The sequence below is a fragment of the Castor canadensis genome, chromosome 1, assembly GCF_047511655.1.
Source record: "Castor canadensis chromosome 1, mCasCan1.hap1v2, whole genome shotgun sequence".
NCBI classification, from domain to species: Eukaryota; Metazoa; Chordata; class Mammalia; order Rodentia; family Castoridae; genus Castor; species Castor canadensis.
Window position 1 is genome coordinate 15298714 of NC_133386.1, and position 18857 is coordinate 15317570.

The following is an 18857-nucleotide window of genomic DNA, read 5'->3' on the forward strand; positions in this document are numbered from 1 at the left end:
TTGCCCGGGGCTGTCTTCAAACCTCAATCCTCCTAATCTCTGCCTCCTAAGTAGCTAGGATGACAGGCGTGAGCCACTGGTGCCTTGCTAACCAAGTACTTCTGATCCATGGTTGGTTGAACCCATATAGGGCCTGTATTTTGTCACTGCCCCCAGGTTCCAGTCCCTGGACTCCTAAAACCTTGGGATCTCCAGGCAACAGGAGTGTCTTTTGTTATGCATAATGAGCTCCTGTGGTAACAAGTTGAGTTTATGTTATGAGGAGACAAGGTTGGACCTCATAGACTGCTTGAGGATTGGGCTAGTCCCAAGAAAACCAAATGCACATATAACCAAGTCCCAATAATGAATTGAAAATTTTTTCTGTCATGAGTTTTATCCCTTCCGAGATAAAACTTAAAAAACAAAAGAAATCCTTTCTTTTGAAACTTCCTTAGGGACAGCCTGACTGGACACTTGGTCACTTTCCTCTAGGTGACAGCTCTGATGCCTGGCTACCTTGGTAACAATTATTTTGAGCTTTTAAAAAAGGCATTTTGAGGAAGCCTGTCTGGCTCAAATTGGTGAAACCCTGACTCTCCCCCACCCCCCCAGCATGCTAACGAGCAGGAGTCCTGTCAAAAGCCAGGAAGTCTACGCATACACACACCATCCTCATGCCGTCCATCTCCAGTTACTTTTCCCCACACCCCAGACAACTCTGCTTTTGAACCCTAAGGGGTTGTGAATTCTCACTCTGGGCCTTCCATGGATTTGACACAATTCTTTCACTGATCATTTGATCCAACTCAAATTATATCCTTAAATCTATTTTAAACTTATTTTCTGATTTTATACCAGTGAGTATAGCCAGTTCTAATTAAACATTCTGAATTTGCAATGAGACCCAGAAAAGGGTATGTGATAACCAATTCTCTCCAAAGCAATCTATCACAAATATCTTCCTTTCGTCTGATGTGTGTGTGATTTAATGGACACACATAGGATCAGGCCTGCAAACTTCCATGAGTTCTAGACACTATCAGTTAATTTAACCACACATTACAATTCCTTTTTTGGGGAAGGGGGCAGTATTGGGGTTTGAACTCTGAGCCTCTTTTCCTCTTTATCATTTGAGCAAAGTACCCAGCCCTTTTGCTCTTGTTTTTCAGATGGGGCCTCAAGCTAACTTTGCCCAGGCTGGCCTCAAACCATGATCCTCCAGCCTCTACAGCCTCTTTCTGTGTAGCTGGGACCACAGACAAGCACCACCACACCCAGTCCCTACAATTTCAGTTTTGAAGGATTAAGTTTTCTTTAAAGTATAGCTCTGTTTTTATTCATCCTTACCACTAAACCCTCAAATTGACTCTGATGGTGGCCTGGTTATTTAAATTTGCAAAACTGGTATTTTGGTTAGCATTAATTTTATTTCCTTTGCATAAATTACTTCTGATTATTTATATATATATACATATATATACACATATATACATATTATATATATACATATATATACACACACACACACACACATATATATATATATGTACGTATATATGTGTGTATATATATATATATATATATATATATATATATATATATATATACCTCCTGGCACAGACTGGGGTATCAAAGTGTCGTGAGCATCACAAAAATGCACAGAATAAAGACAAACTCCATGAATGCCATATGATTTTATGGGTGCCTTTCAGAAATTCTGAACTAGATGTTTTTTCCTTTGGCCATACTGGGGATTGAACTCAGGGCCTGTGCTTGCTAGGTAGGCGCTCTACCACTTGAGCCACACCCCAGTCCTTTTTGCTTTATTTTTCAGGTAGGGTCTCACATTTTTGCCCATGGCCGATCTTAGACCTAATCCTCCTGCCTTCGTTTCCCGTGCAGGTGGGATTAGAGATATGTATGACCATGCCCTGAACTGGGAGATATCTTTGCTGCCATTTTTATTCTAAGAATCCAAATCAAAAATGGGGGAAAGGAAACAAATGGGCTGTAGATGGAAGCAGAAGAGAAATGAGTCAACTGAATCAATCCCTGGAAGAAAACCATAGATTGATGCTGACTATAGGGCTGGTTAGGCCCCCTTTTTTTATGTATGCAGAAAATAAGAAAGACCAAACCAACACATGGGGAAAATGACAAGGATTAATAATTTAACTCAAGCCTAAGAATACTGACAACAATAATACCCTGGGTGAGGCTGTTTCATGTTAAGTTATTTTATATTTATGCTAAAAATAGATTTGCATCAAACTAGCAGAGGAAAGATCTTTTCCACAGATGGGTTGGATCTAGGTAACCTTGCGTGCCAGAGAGAAGAGACATCATTTTCATAAGCTTTTTACTCATGTCAGTCTGATAGTTTCTGGAACTGACGATGATTTGGGTCACCTTCCTCTCCGCTGGACATGCCATCCTGAAAAGACAGGAATGACTCTCTTTCCCTCTGGACACAACATTTGTCACTTTCCCTGGAGGAAGGCGTGGTTCCCCAGCAAGTGAGCCGCCTGCTTCAGGGACACAGTGATAAGAGGAAGCAGCCTGGGCTGCACTTGGGGGAAAGCAGGAAATTCTGATGTCGAGATAAGGAATAGGAAACCACAGGAGCTCAGCTGCAGACAAGGACACAAACATGGTGAAGCCACAGCCACGCTTGTTTGCTTTCAAAGTCACTGTGGAGATTATAGGTACCAGGCCAAATCACAGCCAAGGAGCAAGGTAGATAGATAGAAGGTCTTCCCTAGAGACTTTTGTTTATTTGTGTCTGTGTGGTGCTGTTGTGGGGGGGATACAGGACATGCAGAGAGTGAGGGAGAGAGGAGCAGGTGGACCTGTAGGCGCTGTCGGCTCCTGATGGACACTTTGGGCCAATGGAGTCTCACCTGGTCTCACACCTTGGCAAGCTCTTTGCTGTATTACTGCTTGTATGTCTCACTTGGAGAGTGAATGTTTAATTTTCTCACTCTGTGACTGGCCACAAATCCTTGGAAAATGTGAGGAGTCATGCACTTGATTTAAACCCACAAGGTCTGAATGGATTCACCTTCATGCCTAATAGAGTGGAGCAAGTGTGCAACCACGCACCCCAAGTAGAGGGGGAGCCGTACCCCACGGACTTGAAAGAACTTCATCACTGACCTGAATCACACCCAGCAGGCAGTTCACATTCCCTGCATACTATTACAGGAGAGGGAGCAGGAGGCGAAACAAAGCCAGCTGACCTGAACGTGAGAAAGCACAAATGGCAACATCTCCACAGGGTGGAGTCCAAGCCCAAGCCTCTCCACCCAGTGCTGGCTGGGATGACATCACCTAGTTCCCAAACACACACCAGCAGTTTCCTGCTTTCCCGGGCCCAGCCAGGCAATGACGTCAGGGGTGCACCTGGGTAGAGATGTGGCCAGGTCAGGTCACCCAGAGAGGAGACAAAGGTGCCACCAAGTTGAATAAACTATTTGCTTTACTGTTGATTTTTCAGTTTCTTGCCTCTGGACAGACTTCATGCTGTGATGAGTTCATTCTGGGGCAATCTTGATGGGAGAAAAGTGTGTGCACGTGCACACTGCCTCTGACCACCCTCTGCCCCAGACAGCAGAGCACATGTAGGGGGCAAAGGGAAGAGGTTGCAAGAACTTGGAGAAGGCGCCATGCAGAGATAACATGGGAAGGTCCTGGAGTGCTGGCACCTCTCTGTTACCCTGCCACAGCATGTCCCTCCTCATGTGTCTGGGAGATGGATCATATTCTATTCCTCTACAGTTCCAGTAGCTCTTCCACCCCCAGAAGTACCCTACAATGGTAGTGATCTCATGCAAATGATGCAGGACTGCTTAATCCCTTCTGGGTGAACCTACAGGTCATTCAACCCCAACATTTCAACCCAGATTATTGTCATAAATAGCCATCGTGGTAAAATTTTATAACCCATGGTGGTTCATAAAAAAAAAAAAAAAAAAAAAATTGTATTCTAAGTTCTTCCAGAGCCTCACTCACAGCCCCAGAGCAACGTCAAAGGAAAACAGTCACACTAAAAACCAACTTCAAATGCACATCTGTTAAGAATTCAAACTTGGTGGGATACCTCTCCACGCCAACTGTTTTTGAAAACTCATCACTGTTTGAAGAAAGCCCTGGGAGAGAAAAGGGGTCCCTCGTTCTCTTTCTACTCCAAATAGAAAGCCAAGATAAGAGCCAGGGTAATTAACACAGAAAAATCTAGCATTTCCTTTGTAGAATCTGGGGTGAGCATACACTAGACAGAGCTAGACACAGCACACGCGGGAGCATATTTCTCATAGGAACATTCCAGTGCTTTTTCCTTTCTTTGGTGTTTGAACACAGCAGGACACCTGCTGGACAGGCAGAACAGGCAAGGTGACAGCACTCAGCCCAATCCCAGGTGCTGGGAATGAGCCTGACTCTCTTGCAACTGTTTGGCCAGAGATAAATATTTTTCTAAGAACTTATGGTCTATTGTTTCCTCATTTATTGTATCTTCATGCTATGAAAGTACCACACAAGGAAAAGCAAAGAGAAGAAAAAAGTGCTGGTGCTGTCTTTCTGGTCTTTTTCTATATGGAATATAACTTACTTTCCGAAAACATCACTTCATGCACTTTGCTTCACGTACATAAAATATTATTTTTATGTTACAACATTTGTGTTAAATCATTAAACAGGCTTCGTTAGTTACAGAAACATAAAGTCAATATCAAAACAATGTCATTGGGCTGGGATATAGCTCAGTGGTAGAGAGCTTGCCTAGCGTGTGCAGGGTCTTGGGTTTGATCCCCAGCAATGTAAAAAACCAACAGCCACACAAAACCTCCCCAAAACAACATGACATAAGACAAAGACCACTTACTAAATTTTTTCTTTTGGCACTTTTTTTTTTTTGAGAAGTTTTATAAGCTATACACTATTAGGTTTAATGGACACTATATACCACCAGCTTTGAGAGAATTGTGGAAATATGCTGTAATTTGTAGACTATTGTGTTGAAAAAAAAGAATGGCCTGCCCTTTTCTCCCCACCACAAAAATGTGCAGTGAGTGGCATTGCGCTGGTCAAGAATCTTGCACCGTTTTGTAGTTTTCACTAATATACTAGAAAGAATATTTAAGTTTAATGTCACTCAACAGCAGCAAGAATACACAGGAAGCTTCAGATCTCTGTGGAGCAAGTATCGTTTTATCAGATTGCATTGGTCAGCACTAATTAAACCACTAACCAAGTAGCATGTGACATTCAATGATAGAAAAAAATGTGACCCATAAGTAAAAATGGGAAGCCAATCTGGAGGGGAAAAGCTGAACCCAGCCACGTTTCTCCATGTCATCATCATATCCAACCGTGGTGGAGGTGCTTATTACTGGAGAAGGACCTTGCCTGGGTTGGGAGTCTTTGCTTTTGCACCTATACAGTAGCAAGGGGGAGGGAGGAGTTCTCTGCTTCTCTTGGGACCTACAAAGAGGGGATATGTCCCTTTGGTATAAAGTTCCTGGCATTCCATCCTTGTCTGGCTTTTTTCTTTGTGGCACTAGGATTTGAACTCAGGGCATTATGATTACTAGGCAGGTGCTCTACCACTCGAGCCACTCCATCATTCCTTTTTGGTAATGGATTGTTTTCAAGATAGGGGTGAACTATTCGCCTGGGGCTGGCTTCAAACCTTGATCCTCCTGGTCTCTGCCTCTTGAGTAGCTAGGATTACAGGTGTGAGCCACCAGTGCCAGGTTCTCGTTGGGTTTTATTTACCAGTCTCTCTCAGGCCTGCGAGGGCAGGACCAGGTCTTGCTCATTCCCGTGATGTTTGTGTCCTCGGACACAGAGGTACTGAGCAATGATCCGCTGAGTCAAGGAATGAAAGAATGTTACAGAAGAATGCAGAGCTTTTCCGACGATGGTCTCAGTTGGGACATCCTTTTTGGAGTGGGTAGATGGCTATGTCTCGAAAGGGCACTCTAATAAGCACACGTGGACTGACTCAGCACTACAGTGATTTATTCTGCTAGAATTTTCCCACCTGCAGGAGCCAAGTCCCCCAGTGCCCCCATTCCCTTTCCCCTGGGTCATCTCAGCAGGAAATTACTACCCGGTCTCTCATGGGGGTGATGAATGCTAGGAGCATTTCAGCAGCCTGTGGCAGGGCCCAGAATGGGATGAAGGAAAAGTAAATACCAGCCCTTATTAGGAGATCCTGGCCTCTGTGGGTGCATTTGCCAGTTCCCCACGCAGCTTCCTGTCCTGTCATAGAAAGTGGCCCTCGGGCTACTGCCTCCAAGTGAAGGTGTCCTGACTTCCAGGAACTTGTGTAGTCAGGAGCTTCCTTCCTCACTCCCACACCCGATTGTTTTGGGAGGGTTTCACCACAGTGCACTGACACTCACTGTGTCCCGGTGTGTGGCTACAGGAAGCACTCCTGGGTGTCGTGAAGTGAGATAATGACACAGAGGGCTGGCTTCAGGAAATCCCCAAGAGCTGTGGCCGCTCTTCCTGGGCATTTCTCACATTCATCTGTGGACGAGTCACAAGTCAGAGCATGAGGCCAGGGACAGGCAGAGAGCCACGTGTGCAGGCAGGAGCCACGGTCGAGTGACTCTGGGTTTTCCAGAACAGTGTTGGTCTTTACCTGGCAGTGGATGTGGTGGCCTTAAGTGGAGTGTGAGGAGATTTTTAGTTTTTTTTAGTGATCCCCAAAACTTTAAATTAATTGTGATTTTTTGTTCAATGACTACTAAAGGCTCAGAAATGAAACAGGTCATCAGTCAGATTCGTAATGTTGGCAGTAGACAGGGGGCACCTGGACCAGAGCTCCCCACACACTGAGCACAGGGCCTCCCCCACACTGGACGAATGAATGAATGGATGAGCGAATGAATGAATGAATGAATGAATGAACTTGTTGGGTGAACTGCAGGATCTGCAATGTGCACAGGGCAGGACAGGGCAGATTCTGAACAAGGCTACCCTTCTTCTTGGTAATGCCCCTAAGGCCCGCTCTAATGGGGACCTCATCACCCCTCGTCTCTCTTGCTGGTCCAGCGTCTCTGGGCCTCACTACCTGGCAGTCCTCTTACTGCTAAGCTAAGGCTTTGGCCAGCTGAGGCCCAGAAGTGACATAGCCATTCTAAGGCATATAAAACAAGCTTTCCTTAGTACCCACTTTTTCCTTTTTCTCTCTTTTCTTGAGACAGGGTCTCACTACATTGCCCATGCTAGCCTTGAACTCCTGGGCCTGAGAGAATATCTCAGCTCAGCCCAAGTAGCTGGGAACACAGGTGCACACCACTGTGCTCTGCCTATTTTTGTTAATTAAGTATATTTGAATTACACGCAACAAAATTCATTCTTTTAAAATGTGGGAGTCTATGAGTTTGGACAAAAGTCTACAGTTATGGGCCCACCACCACAATCAAAATATACCACTGAATACTTCTATTTCCCAGAAGGCTCGCTCATGCCCCTTTGCAGTGATACCCATCTCCTGGCACCAGTGACCTGAACTGCACATGGAACATGTCACTCCTATTCACATCCTTCTCCCTGGAAACTTACAGAGCCAGCTTGTGTGATGGTTCCCTGCACTCTTCTAGCAGTGGTTTTGCTCGTTCCTTCTTCCCCCTGGCCCCCACTACTCCTGCTCCACAGATGACTGTGCAGACAGGTGTTTCTTGGGGCCTCCCCCTTTACTCTCTTCTCACTGCTTTCATGCTACCCTTCTCTCTGCCCTCCTTTAACACCTTCCTTATATTCTTAAAACTCACAAGGTCATCCTCCTGTCCCTTGCTTCTGAGTGTTGCATCTGTATTTCTAGTGAAGGCACAGGCTATTCCAGACATCCCATTAGCCCTTCAAATTCTGTGCCAAAGCCAGACTCATTCCTGCTCCTGCCTTCCTCTCGGACTCATTCCTGGTCCTTTACACAATCAACAGTATCATCACCCTGAGGCACCAAGCTGGAATACTCCCTTTCGTGTCCTCACTGTAGATAGCCAGTCACTTTCAAAATATGTCTCAGAGCCAGGTGTGGTGGTACACACCTGTAATCCCAGCGCTAATGAGGCTGAGACAGGATTGTGAGTTCAAGGCAAGTGTAGAGATGGCTGACCTGATCACCTCTGGCCCCAGCCAATTGAACTTGTCTCCTTTTCTCTCTTTAAACACTCTCCACATTAGAATGACTTTCCTAAAATACGAATCAGACCACATTCTTCTCCTTCTTACTAGGAAAACCCCACCCTCTACAGGCTCTCAGCGTGTCTGGCAGGAAAGTCAACTTCCTTGAGATGACATTTGATATCCCCAACAATCAGGTCCTGTTCTGCTATCCCCTCCCATTTCTCAGCCTCCTACCCCTGTCGACTCTAGTGGCACAGTCCACCCCAGGACAGAGACACATGCGCTTTTGTGCCTTTGAGTTAAACATCACCACTTTGCCATTCCCTTTAGGTGGTCCTTCTTCTTCTTCTTCTTTATTTTTTTTGGTGGGACTGGGGTTTGAACTCAGGATTTTGTGCTTGCAAAGCAGGCTCTCTACTTCTTGAGTCACACCTCCAGTCCCCTCTTCCACTCTCCCTTCCTGGGCAGAGATAGCCAGTGCTTTTGGGCTCTGAGCACATTCCCAGACTAGCATGCTCCAGACACCCATGTGCTCTCACACCTCTGCTGCGTACACCTGCTCCTCTCGGAATCTGTGAGTCTCACGTGCATCGAGAATTCAAAAACTGCTTTCTGAAACATTTCGCCCAGTTCTAGATGAAACGTGTAAATATCAGGGAAATAATTTTTGTCTACCCATTGCTTGTGTGCACAATACAGCCATGACAATGACTTATTACAAAAATTGTTTTTGTTTGTGCTCTCACTAGTTTGCAACAACAGTAATGACGATTTAGAATTTCTTTGCTCTCAACCTACTCCAGTACACCCACAACAGGAAGTCAAATTTAGGCCACTAATGCACACCAAGGGAAGGCTAGCCTCGTAGACTGGAAGGAAGCCCATCATCCTGGATTTTAAGTGCTACAATAAGCCCTTAAAATCTATTTCTCTATTCATCTCCTTCCAAATACATAACCTGAAATAACAATGATTATCTTCAAGCAATGCAGCCCCATCACAACCACGTCAAAAATGGGAACTCATGCAGCGCCTTAATTTTGTCAGCCAGATCCTTCATGATGTGCAGAGGAAGGCAGAGGGTGGGGCGCTGACCCTCCAGCTCATTGGTGGCTGGCCTGGGTAAACAGGTCCATCTTTCTTGCCACAGCACAAGGTCATGACATTTAATGGCAACAGGATGTGAAACAGGGGGAGAGGCACTGAGTCACCGTCCCATGCAAACAACAGCCTAGACCCTTCCATGTCATTCTCTTCTCTGGCCTAGGATGGGCATCGTTTTATGAGTACAAATCCCGAACACAGGAGCTCGAAAACTAAGCACGTGAACCACAATGGCAGACGTAGTTTGGCTTTGTTTTTGATGGAAGTGTGTTTAGAAAAACAGCAAATACTTAATCACTCCCCTAGTGCGGGATTTGCAGAGCTGCACCTATGATGGCTTTAGGCATCAGAACACAGAATGGGAGGGTTTTTGGAGCCTGGTACTCACTCACCGTTCCCACCAAAGGATAAATGAAGCCAGCACCAATGCTGGCCCGGACGTCACTGATAGGCAGGATGAAATCCCTTGGCACCCCTTTTTTCTCAGGTTGGTGAGACAGAGAAAGGTGCGTCTTTGCCATGCAGATGGGCAGATTTCCGAAACCCTGTAAGAAAGGAAAGGTGTTCACTGATATACACGCTAGTCTCCCACGCTTGTTTAATTTGCATTTTATACCATCTCCAGCTATCGTGGGTCGGCTCAGATCCAAGCACGAGCAGTAGCTGCTGTTACCGCTTGTTCATTAAGCACGAAGCTGAGGATGATAAAAACCTGTCTCCATATGGTCACTGTTTACCAGGGTGAGGGGCTACGGTTCATTTTGAAGTTCTCTTTAAGAGAAGGCAGCTTTCCACTGCATGTGTGGGAAAACCAAGGCTATTTTTAGGCACAGCAGCAGGAGCAGCTGTAGACACCACTTTTCACAGCTATTAATATCCCGGACCCAGAAAGGTAATCTGGAGAAACGCTGGTAATGAGGCTCTTAGTCACGTCGTCCACTCACTCTTGGAGTGTGTCAGGAAGCAAAGGACCCTTTGTGCTGGATTATGAATCACAGCTATTTGATCTGTGATTACATTATAATAGGAATCAAGATGAGGTCACTTTTTAAGCCTCTTATTTTTAAGGACCAAAGTCTATGCCTGACCCAGAGTTCCAAAGGTGAAAGGGCAGGAAGTCACATGTGGGGTCTCACAAAAAAGACAGTGTCTCCAAAGCATTCTTGTGATTAAATGGCACACAGCGTTCCTTTGGAGACTGAATTCATTAATTGAAACCACACACTTGGCACACGACTTTTAAGGAATACTCCCTTGGTAGACAGACAAATAAAAGGAATGCAGTCCTCGGAGGTAGCCCGTGTAGGACTTCTCATGGTTCAACCTTCTACATGGAACATTTTAGGTGTCAGCAACTGTGGGAGCATTCTGTTTTTGAAACCCTACCCTTACATTCAGTAAGAATTTTTGCTGAGTGAAAAAAAAAAAAATCGCCATTTCTCTTAGAAATGGTACCCAGAGTTTTGGGTTTTGGAGGCTGGTTAAATACTGAAATAATTTCTGTGATTGGATATAGATTATCATTAATTTTGGCAGTAGATACTCACTGTGGTGGGACACACCTGTAATCCTAGCACTTGGGAGGTGGAGGCAAGTGGATTGCAAGTTTGAGGCCAGCCGGGCTACATAGCAAAACTTTGTCTCAAACCCCCCTCCTCCAAAGAAATATTTAAAAACATGTATCATTACCATATGAGATTATAAGATTAATTAGAATAAATAATAATCTTAAATAGCATTACTAAAAGTTCATGGGAAAAAACTCCCAAACTTCACAACAATGACCTTATTTTTTCTCATTTCACTGCACACGTGGGAAAATTTCACCACAGAACAGCAATTTTTGGAAATCCTTTTATAGAAAGACAAGCTAGGGCTGAGCATGTAAGCTCAGTGGTACAGTGCTCGCCCAGCATGTGTGAGGCTCTGGGTTCTATCTCAAGCACCTCAAAAATAAAAAACCACGCAAGCGCAAGCCCTGGAACTGCTTCTCTGCTATGTTATTGTGTCAAAAAGGCGGGGGCATTCGGGCATACAGTCCTTTTGGTCAGGGTGCTGACCACCATGAAATGAAGTCAGTTGACCACGCCCAGGATAGGACGGAGGACAGGGCCAGCTGGTGCTCACGCTGCTGCCAACTTGCTTTTGCTACTGTCTAGAGGTAGAAGGTGATGGAGCCCTCATCCTCTGCTGACGAGCTAACGGATCACTTGTAGGAAGAGAATACCAGCTGTTCAGCTTTGTATGCGCCACGCCCATTGGCTGGCGTAACCTGGCAGCATTTTTAAGGTAGTGAGAAGCCTGCAGTGAAGAGTGAACACCCCAAGGCATCTAACTTAGACTCCCCAGCTACACAGCAAATGACAGTTTCAGGGTTTGGCAAAGTGGGTGGACAACAGACCCACTCTCACATCTGAACATGGATGCCACCCATATTAGACATCCTTATCGGGGGTGGGGATGCAGCTCAGAGGCAGGGCACTTGACTAGCATTTGTCAGGCCCTAGGTTTGATCCCCAGCACAGCATAAAACAGACACACGTATAATTCAGAAGTCAATGATGCGAATGGAAGTGGATGGATACTCCCACCATGATGTTCTCGGCGTGTGTGACACTGAGGACTGAGCCCAGGGCATTCTATCGTTCGAGCTATTCATGATGATTTAACCATGGTAATACTACCAAGGACATTACTTCGTTTGTTCATCCTTAAGCAGATTAAGCAGAGGTCAGCCTGGAGGCATTCGCTGTCAGTCCTCTTGTCAAGGTCAGTAGTCTGAGATCCCAAAGTGAGTTTTTCCCTTAAAGTACATCTAAGCCAAGTGCTGGTGGCTCATGCCTGCAATCCTAGCTACATGGGAGGCTGAGATCAGGAGGATGGCAGTTTGAGGCTACCCGGGAAAACAGTTCATGATATCCTATCTCTGTCATCCACCAGAGCAAAATGGACTGGAGGTGTGGCTCAATTGGTAGAGAGATTGCTTTGCAAGGACAAAGCCCTGAGTTCAAAACCCCAGTACCATAAAAACAAGAAAAAAGTGCTACATCAATCTATTTTGTTACCTGTTGAGTATAACGATCTATTTTGGATTGTGCCTCAGGAGAGAGTTCAATATCCTTGGCTCCATAGACGGTCTGGGCGATGGTTCTTATCTTTTCTACAATTGGAAGCTGGAGAAACACAAATGACAAAAAACTTTAATCTGGTTGAAGAACTAAGTTAGTGAGACCTTAGATATTGGCTTAAGATTCTGTTCCAGAATCCCTCACCAGCAAGTGCAGCATTCAAAACAAACCCTCTTTCCTACCTCACTCCAGCCACTGAAATGCTCAGATCAGATGTCAATTAGCAAAAAGACACCTCAGATGTTCCGAGTGAGGCTGCCTGTCTAAACCACTGCAGCATTTTTACAAATGGAGCTTATACTGTGTATTTTACTGGTTTTACAGTGAGAACAGCAGTCTTCTAACTCAACAGTTAGTGCTGGTTGGACAGAAGCATGACTACTGGAACCGTACAGCTGTAGAGTGCCTGCCTAGCAAGCGTGATGTCCTTAGTTCAAATCCCAGTACCACTAAAAAAAAAAAAATTTAAAAATTACAATAGCATTACTAAAAAACCAAAGAATAAGTTTTCTTTTTTGGAGCAGGTGGAATGATATTTTACTATAAATGCTGATTGAACATCGTGTTGGAAAAGCAGCTGCTGAATTTGTTATCACGCTGGCAAATTATGAGGGATCATGCAACAAGGGAAAATTCGGAAGACTAGAAACTGGTAAATAAAGTGTGGAGACAGTGTCCCTCATAGCAGATGGAAACCAAATGTGCAAGGGTAAAAACTAAACATGGATTTAACAAACAGACTGGATCAGTAAGGAAGCATACCATGGGCACAGTGATTATTATCATCTTGGATTTATTTGGGTTTGAACTCAGGGTCTCATGCTTGTTAGGCAGGCGCTCTACCACGTAAGAAGCTTCACCAGTCCTTTTTCATGTTGGGTATTTTTTGAGATAGGCTCTTGGGAACTACTTGCCTGGGTGGACTTTGAACCAAGATCCTGCAGATCTCTGGCTCCTGAGTAGCTGGGATTATAGGCGACAGTCACCTGCTCACAGCTACAAAATGATCTTAACTGAAGCAAAGCACTTGACAAAATCATTCCTAATCCTACCGTGGATAGAAAACACGTGGGGGAGTGACACGGCAGGGGATTTATTGCTTGGTGAGTGGCCACTGAAGCGAGTGCCGATGGGCAGATGGATGTCATCCGCCAGGTGGGGCGGGAATCCTGTGAGACTTTGCTGACCAAGAGCCAATTTGCACTTGTGTGACAGTTATCCAACAAAATACTAGTTGCCACTGCCCCGAGCCTGACAGAACCCCAAGCTGCTTTAAATTGTGCCTTGCCTGAGCAGAGTTTGTACCTCTGTAGAGCTGTTCTATGCACTGGCACTTTAATACTGGACATTTCAACAAATAAAAAAGATGAAGGTGCAAGTCATTATCACCTCCACTGAAGACACGAAAAGGGTCTGAAGCAAAGGAGAGAAATACTTTGTTCATGGACAGAGAGACGCATGTCATTCTTGAAATCTATTCTACTTGCTCAATGCAATTCTAATAAAAAGCCCAAGAGACTTTGGGATTTTAGAACATGGCCAATGTTTCTAAAAGTCATGTCACAAATAGGTAAGGTCACTTAAAAAATAAGCAAATCCAGAACAAGGATTCCTTGCCGGGTGTCAATAACACAAAACTATATTAATTAATTTCATGTGACATTGGCATAGGAATGATGAATTAATCAGTGGATTACAAGAATGACCCAGAAAGACACTTCTGTAGGTGTGGGTGCTATGTGGCAGAATGGCACAGATCAGCACAGAGAGAAATCAAAATAGACTCCCACCACACAATACCTCCTGAAAACCCAATATGGGACAAAGGCCTTGATTTGAAATAAAACTCTAACTACTGGAAGAAAGTACTGGTAATGCTATAATCCTAAGGTAGGGAAGAACTTGTTAAGTACAGCAATAATTTAACAAGCCATAAGGAAAAGATTTATAGGTGTGACCACAATAAAACTTCCCAAGTCAGGAGAAGGGAGACTGGGATGGGAGCAGGCACATTTAAGTAGTTGAAAAGTCAAAAGACTACTACTAAAAATGAATTTTTAGGGGTTCTTTTTCTTTTTTCTTTTTGGCAGTACTGGGGTTTGAACTCAGGGCCTCACACTTGGTAGACAGGTGCTCTCCCAATTGAGCTGCTCCAGCAGCTAAAAATGAATTTTTAAAAACCACACAAAAAAGATAATATTTAGTAGTGAGCAAAAGAGTGGCTTGTAACCATAGTAAAAATTATTGGTCTCATTCATTAGTAATCAAGAAAACGCTGATTAAAATGAGGAGAATTCGATTTCATATCCAACAGGTTAGCAAAGCAGTCTTGTCTCGACAGCAAGTCTAACCTTCCCAACACGCACCTAAAGCAAGAAAAGTCTCCAAATCTTCCCCTTCCCACAGCCTGTGACACACAACCTCTGGCTCCAGTACTTAAGCACACAGTAGGTTCACTGCAGCATAAGCAGATAAATCCGTGTATCTTAAACTCCCCATATGTCTTGCTTCTGGGTCCTGCACATAAAGCCACTTGCCCTGTAATTGTCAAAGAGCAACCTCTACAAAGGTCTCAAAAGTCTACCTCAGAGGCTTCCTTCCTCTAGCAATGTCAGTGTTCCCTCCTGTGACGTCAGGACGGCCTTGTGGGGCTCTTCCCTGACCCAGGCTGCCAGCAAACCTCACGCTACCTTGGGGCTACTTGCTGGTGAACTCAAGTGGTAACTGTTCCAGGACCAAACCATGACCCTGAAACCCACTGGATGGCAAGTGGCTTTTAGAAAACACATCCTATAAGAAATTGGGTAAGAGTCTCCTCTGGAAGGGATGTTGCTGGAAAGAAACAACTATTATTTCCCAGAAAGGCAGAATGTGACCCAAGAGATGGAAGTTAGAAGGAAGAAATTTCTAGGCCAGTGTTTAAGGAGGAAATACAAGTAGAGCTGCCTGCTAAGCAGAGGCCTGCGACTCTGGGAGAGTTTAGTGAAGCTAAGCTGGTGTCAGGAAGGATGACACTGATGCTGGAGAAAGAATTATGGCTGGGGTGCCAAGTTGAGGCTGGGCTAGAGTGGTAACTTTGATGCTAAGTTTGAGGGTAAAAGACTCTATGTTTATATTAGCTGAAAAATAACAAAGGGCTACAAACTCTTTGAGGTCAAGGACCGTCTCTTGTTTGCCTGAAGGTTAGATATGGTCCAGTCCTGGAGTACAGAGTAGGCCCTCAGTATATAACTGAACAAGTGAGTGACTATTTCTAAATTTCCTGTTGCCTAAGCATGGGTGCCATGTGGTGTGGAGGTTACAAAAAGCTCAGGTGATGGACTGCCGCAGGAGACAGGACTGCTTTTTTACTTATTCATTTATTTGGTAGTACCAGGGTTTGAACATAGGGCCTCATGCTTGCTATGTGGGCAATCTACCAATTCAATCATTCCCCAGCCCAATGGAAGACTTTTTCTTCCTTCCTTCTTCCCTCCCTCCCTCCCTTCATTCCTTTCTTGGGGGGGCTGTGGTTTGAACTCAGGACTTTGCACTTGCAAAGCAGATGCTCTACCACTTAAGACCCACCTCCAGACCATTTCTTGCTCTGGTTATTTTGGAGATAGGGTCTTGTGAGCTATTTGCCCGAGACGGCCTCCAACCTCAATCCTCTAGATCACAGCTTCCCAAACAGCTGGATTGCAAGGGTGAGCCACCGGCTATCAGAGGACTCTTTTTACACGAACCTCAGACCTCACCATCAGTACAACACCTCACGGGCACTGAAGTGCTTGCTATCAACACCGCATTGAAGTGGCAGTGTCAATAAATAGCTTGTAAGGAGCTAGGAGATCTTTCTGGAAGGGAGAATCTTCCCACCATCAAGCTAGGGCTTTGTCAGGGGAAGTCAACTTTCAGGATCCTGTGCCCCCTCGCAGGGAAGAACAGCTCCTAGGACCCAAGCAATTGTCATGTTGCATCTAGGGTCTGGTCTATGTCCCCTCCACAAAGGGGAGGTGGGGGTTGCCTGGGACAGGAGGGCACAGACAGAACCGGGCTCGTGGTGGTACTTGGGAGTCATGTGACCTCCGAATGTGTTTCCTCACCTCCAGGACAGAAGTGAACAACACTGCAGGTCACTCACCAATGCAAGCACCATGGGACACAAACCTTCAGCAACACTACTGAGCGGGGCGTGGGGTTGAACGAAAGCACCATTTTGTCCAAAGTACAACAGAACAAGACAGATGTTACTACGCATGGCATCTTAAAGGAACGGAATGTGCTCTTCATTGAATTCCAGACTATGCTTCGAAAACAAGGAGTGAAGGCGACCTTTCCATTAAGATAATACTTAAAGACAATTTCACTCAGGAGCAAAGTAATGGCAAATTGGTGGCCCGTGAAGGGATCAGTGAGTGAGTACCTGGCTGAGTCTTATTTTTCAAAAAGAAAATACTTTAAGAAATGTATCTATTCAAAAATTTATTAAAAACTGTAGTAAAATTCACGTAATTTATAATTTACCTGGTTACCCATTTCTTTCTTCTTTTTGGCAGTACTGGGGTTTAAACTCAGGATCTCGCAATTGCTAGGCAGATACTCTACCACTTGAGCCACCCCCAGACTCTATCTAGTAAAACCCAAACTCGTTGAATAGCAACTCTCTATCCCCCACCCCTAGTCCAAACACCCCCTTGTCTGTCTCTATGAGCCCGACTATCTAGGGATCTCAGATAAGTGGAGCCATACATGCCCTTCTGCACCTGACCATGTGTCTCAGCATGAACTTCCTTCTTCAAGGCTGGGTAATATTCCCTGGTAGGCACATACCATATTTTGCTTGGCCATTTATTAATAGACACTTGGGTTGCTTCTACCTTTTGGCTATTGTGAAGACTGCTGCTGTGAACTCATATATAAAAACATCTCTTTGAGATTCAGCTTCCAACTCTTTGGGAATAAGGAAATAGGTATCTTCAGTCGACAACTAAACTATTTTCTTTTCTAATGTCTATTGGAAACTTTTTTGGGAATTTCAAGCAAGTGCCAGGCTGACTTTGTAGCCTATACAATTGTGGTTTTAATTCCTGTAAGAAAACAGCAACACCTACACCTGACTGGGAAACCAAACAGAACCGCACTGTGGCACCAACAGGAAGAGGCCAGCAGCGGACTAGATGCCTGGGGCGGCCTGCGTGTCCCTGTGCTCCACTGACACAGCTGCCCGTTTCCTGGCAGGTGCCCTGATCGAGCTCCTGGCACCGGCACTTCTGAACCCTGGCTTTAGCCTTGCCACCCGTGGAGGTGCTGACGGTGGCTCCCGATGGCTTTGGCGTGTACACTACTGTCTCCTGTGACCCTAAGAGTGTGTCATCTGCAGGCTTAGCCTGGCTCCTGCAGACCGTGCTGAGTAAACAGAGTGCTTCAACCCACAGAGCGGGGCGCCTGGGCCAAGTTCCTCTAGGGATTTCTACTCCACTGCTTCTTTCCCACTCACACGCATGAGTAAATAAATAAAAATGTCTCAGTTAACTATATTTTGGGTTTAGTGTAAAAAATAAAACCTGCCCCGATAAGGCCCCTCCACTGTGTGTAATCTATTTCTATTACGTCAGCAGGCAAGGAGCGTCCTGTTGTCACTCTTTTTGAGTTGAGAAGTGTTCTCTTTGAAAAAAAAAAAAAACAAAAACGCAAGCTTGGTCCATTGATCTTAATCTGAACTTGAGACTGGCTGAATCACTCTGTGGCAAATGACAGTTTTCAGAAAACAAACAAGACAGTAAGACAAATTACGCGTTAATCATGGTTGGCTTTGCCCTGGCTCTGTAAATCCTGACTAATCTGCCTTTCACATCTTTCATCTGGATACGCCCAGGACCTAGCAGAGTGGCTCACACACAGTAGGCCTCCCACAAGTAGGTGCTGCAGAAACAAATAACCACCAGCAGAGCTTTCACCATGGCATGAGGCCTTCACAGACCTTCAGGGATGTGGTGTACAAGAGCTGATGGAGGGGGACAAGGGATGTGACAAACAAGCATGACAGAAGGAACAGAGTGTGCGACCCAGGTTCTGTGTAAACACTGGTGAATCAGGAGATCCCAGATTTTAGGGAAGGCGTGGAGATCAGCAAAAGCTGGCAGGACATCAAAAGGAACTGGCACAGTGCCTTGAAGGAAGGGCAGGAAAGAGTTTGCCAGGCAAAGATGGGAATGTTTACTTCACATGAAGAGAAAGGTACAGCCTGGGACAGAGGGCAGCAAACACCAAGCTTGCTCAGAAAACTGTCATTATCCTATTTGCACAAGGATGCAAAGAATACACAATAAGTGAGTTCACAGAGCCTGGAGTCTACATTAGTGTCTTTGGTTATTTCTTTTCTTTCTTTCTTTCCTTCCTTCCTCCTTCCCTCCCCTCCCTTCTTTCTTTTCTGTTTTTTTTTTTTTTTTTTTTTTTTTTTGGTGGTATTGGGGCTTGAACTCAGGGCCTTCACCTTGAGCAACTCCACCAACTCTATTTTTG

General features: G+C 45.0%; 1 protein-coding gene across 1 annotated transcript in view; it reads right to left on the bottom strand.

Moving 5' to 3' along the window:
• The window catches only part of Mthfd1l (methylenetetrahydrofolate dehydrogenase (NADP+ dependent) 1 like), a 186417-nt gene that overhangs the window by 35719 nt on the left and 131841 nt on the right, over window positions 1–18857 (bottom strand). Inside the window, exons 25-26 of the mRNA XM_074072325.1 lie at window positions 12291–12398; window positions 9618–9770 (exon numbers count right to left, since the gene is read on the bottom strand). Coding sequence (XP_073928426.1) covers window positions 9618–9770; window positions 12291–12398 — 261 coding nt within the window. The remainder of the gene's footprint in view (window positions 1–9617; window positions 9771–12290; window positions 12399–18857) is intronic.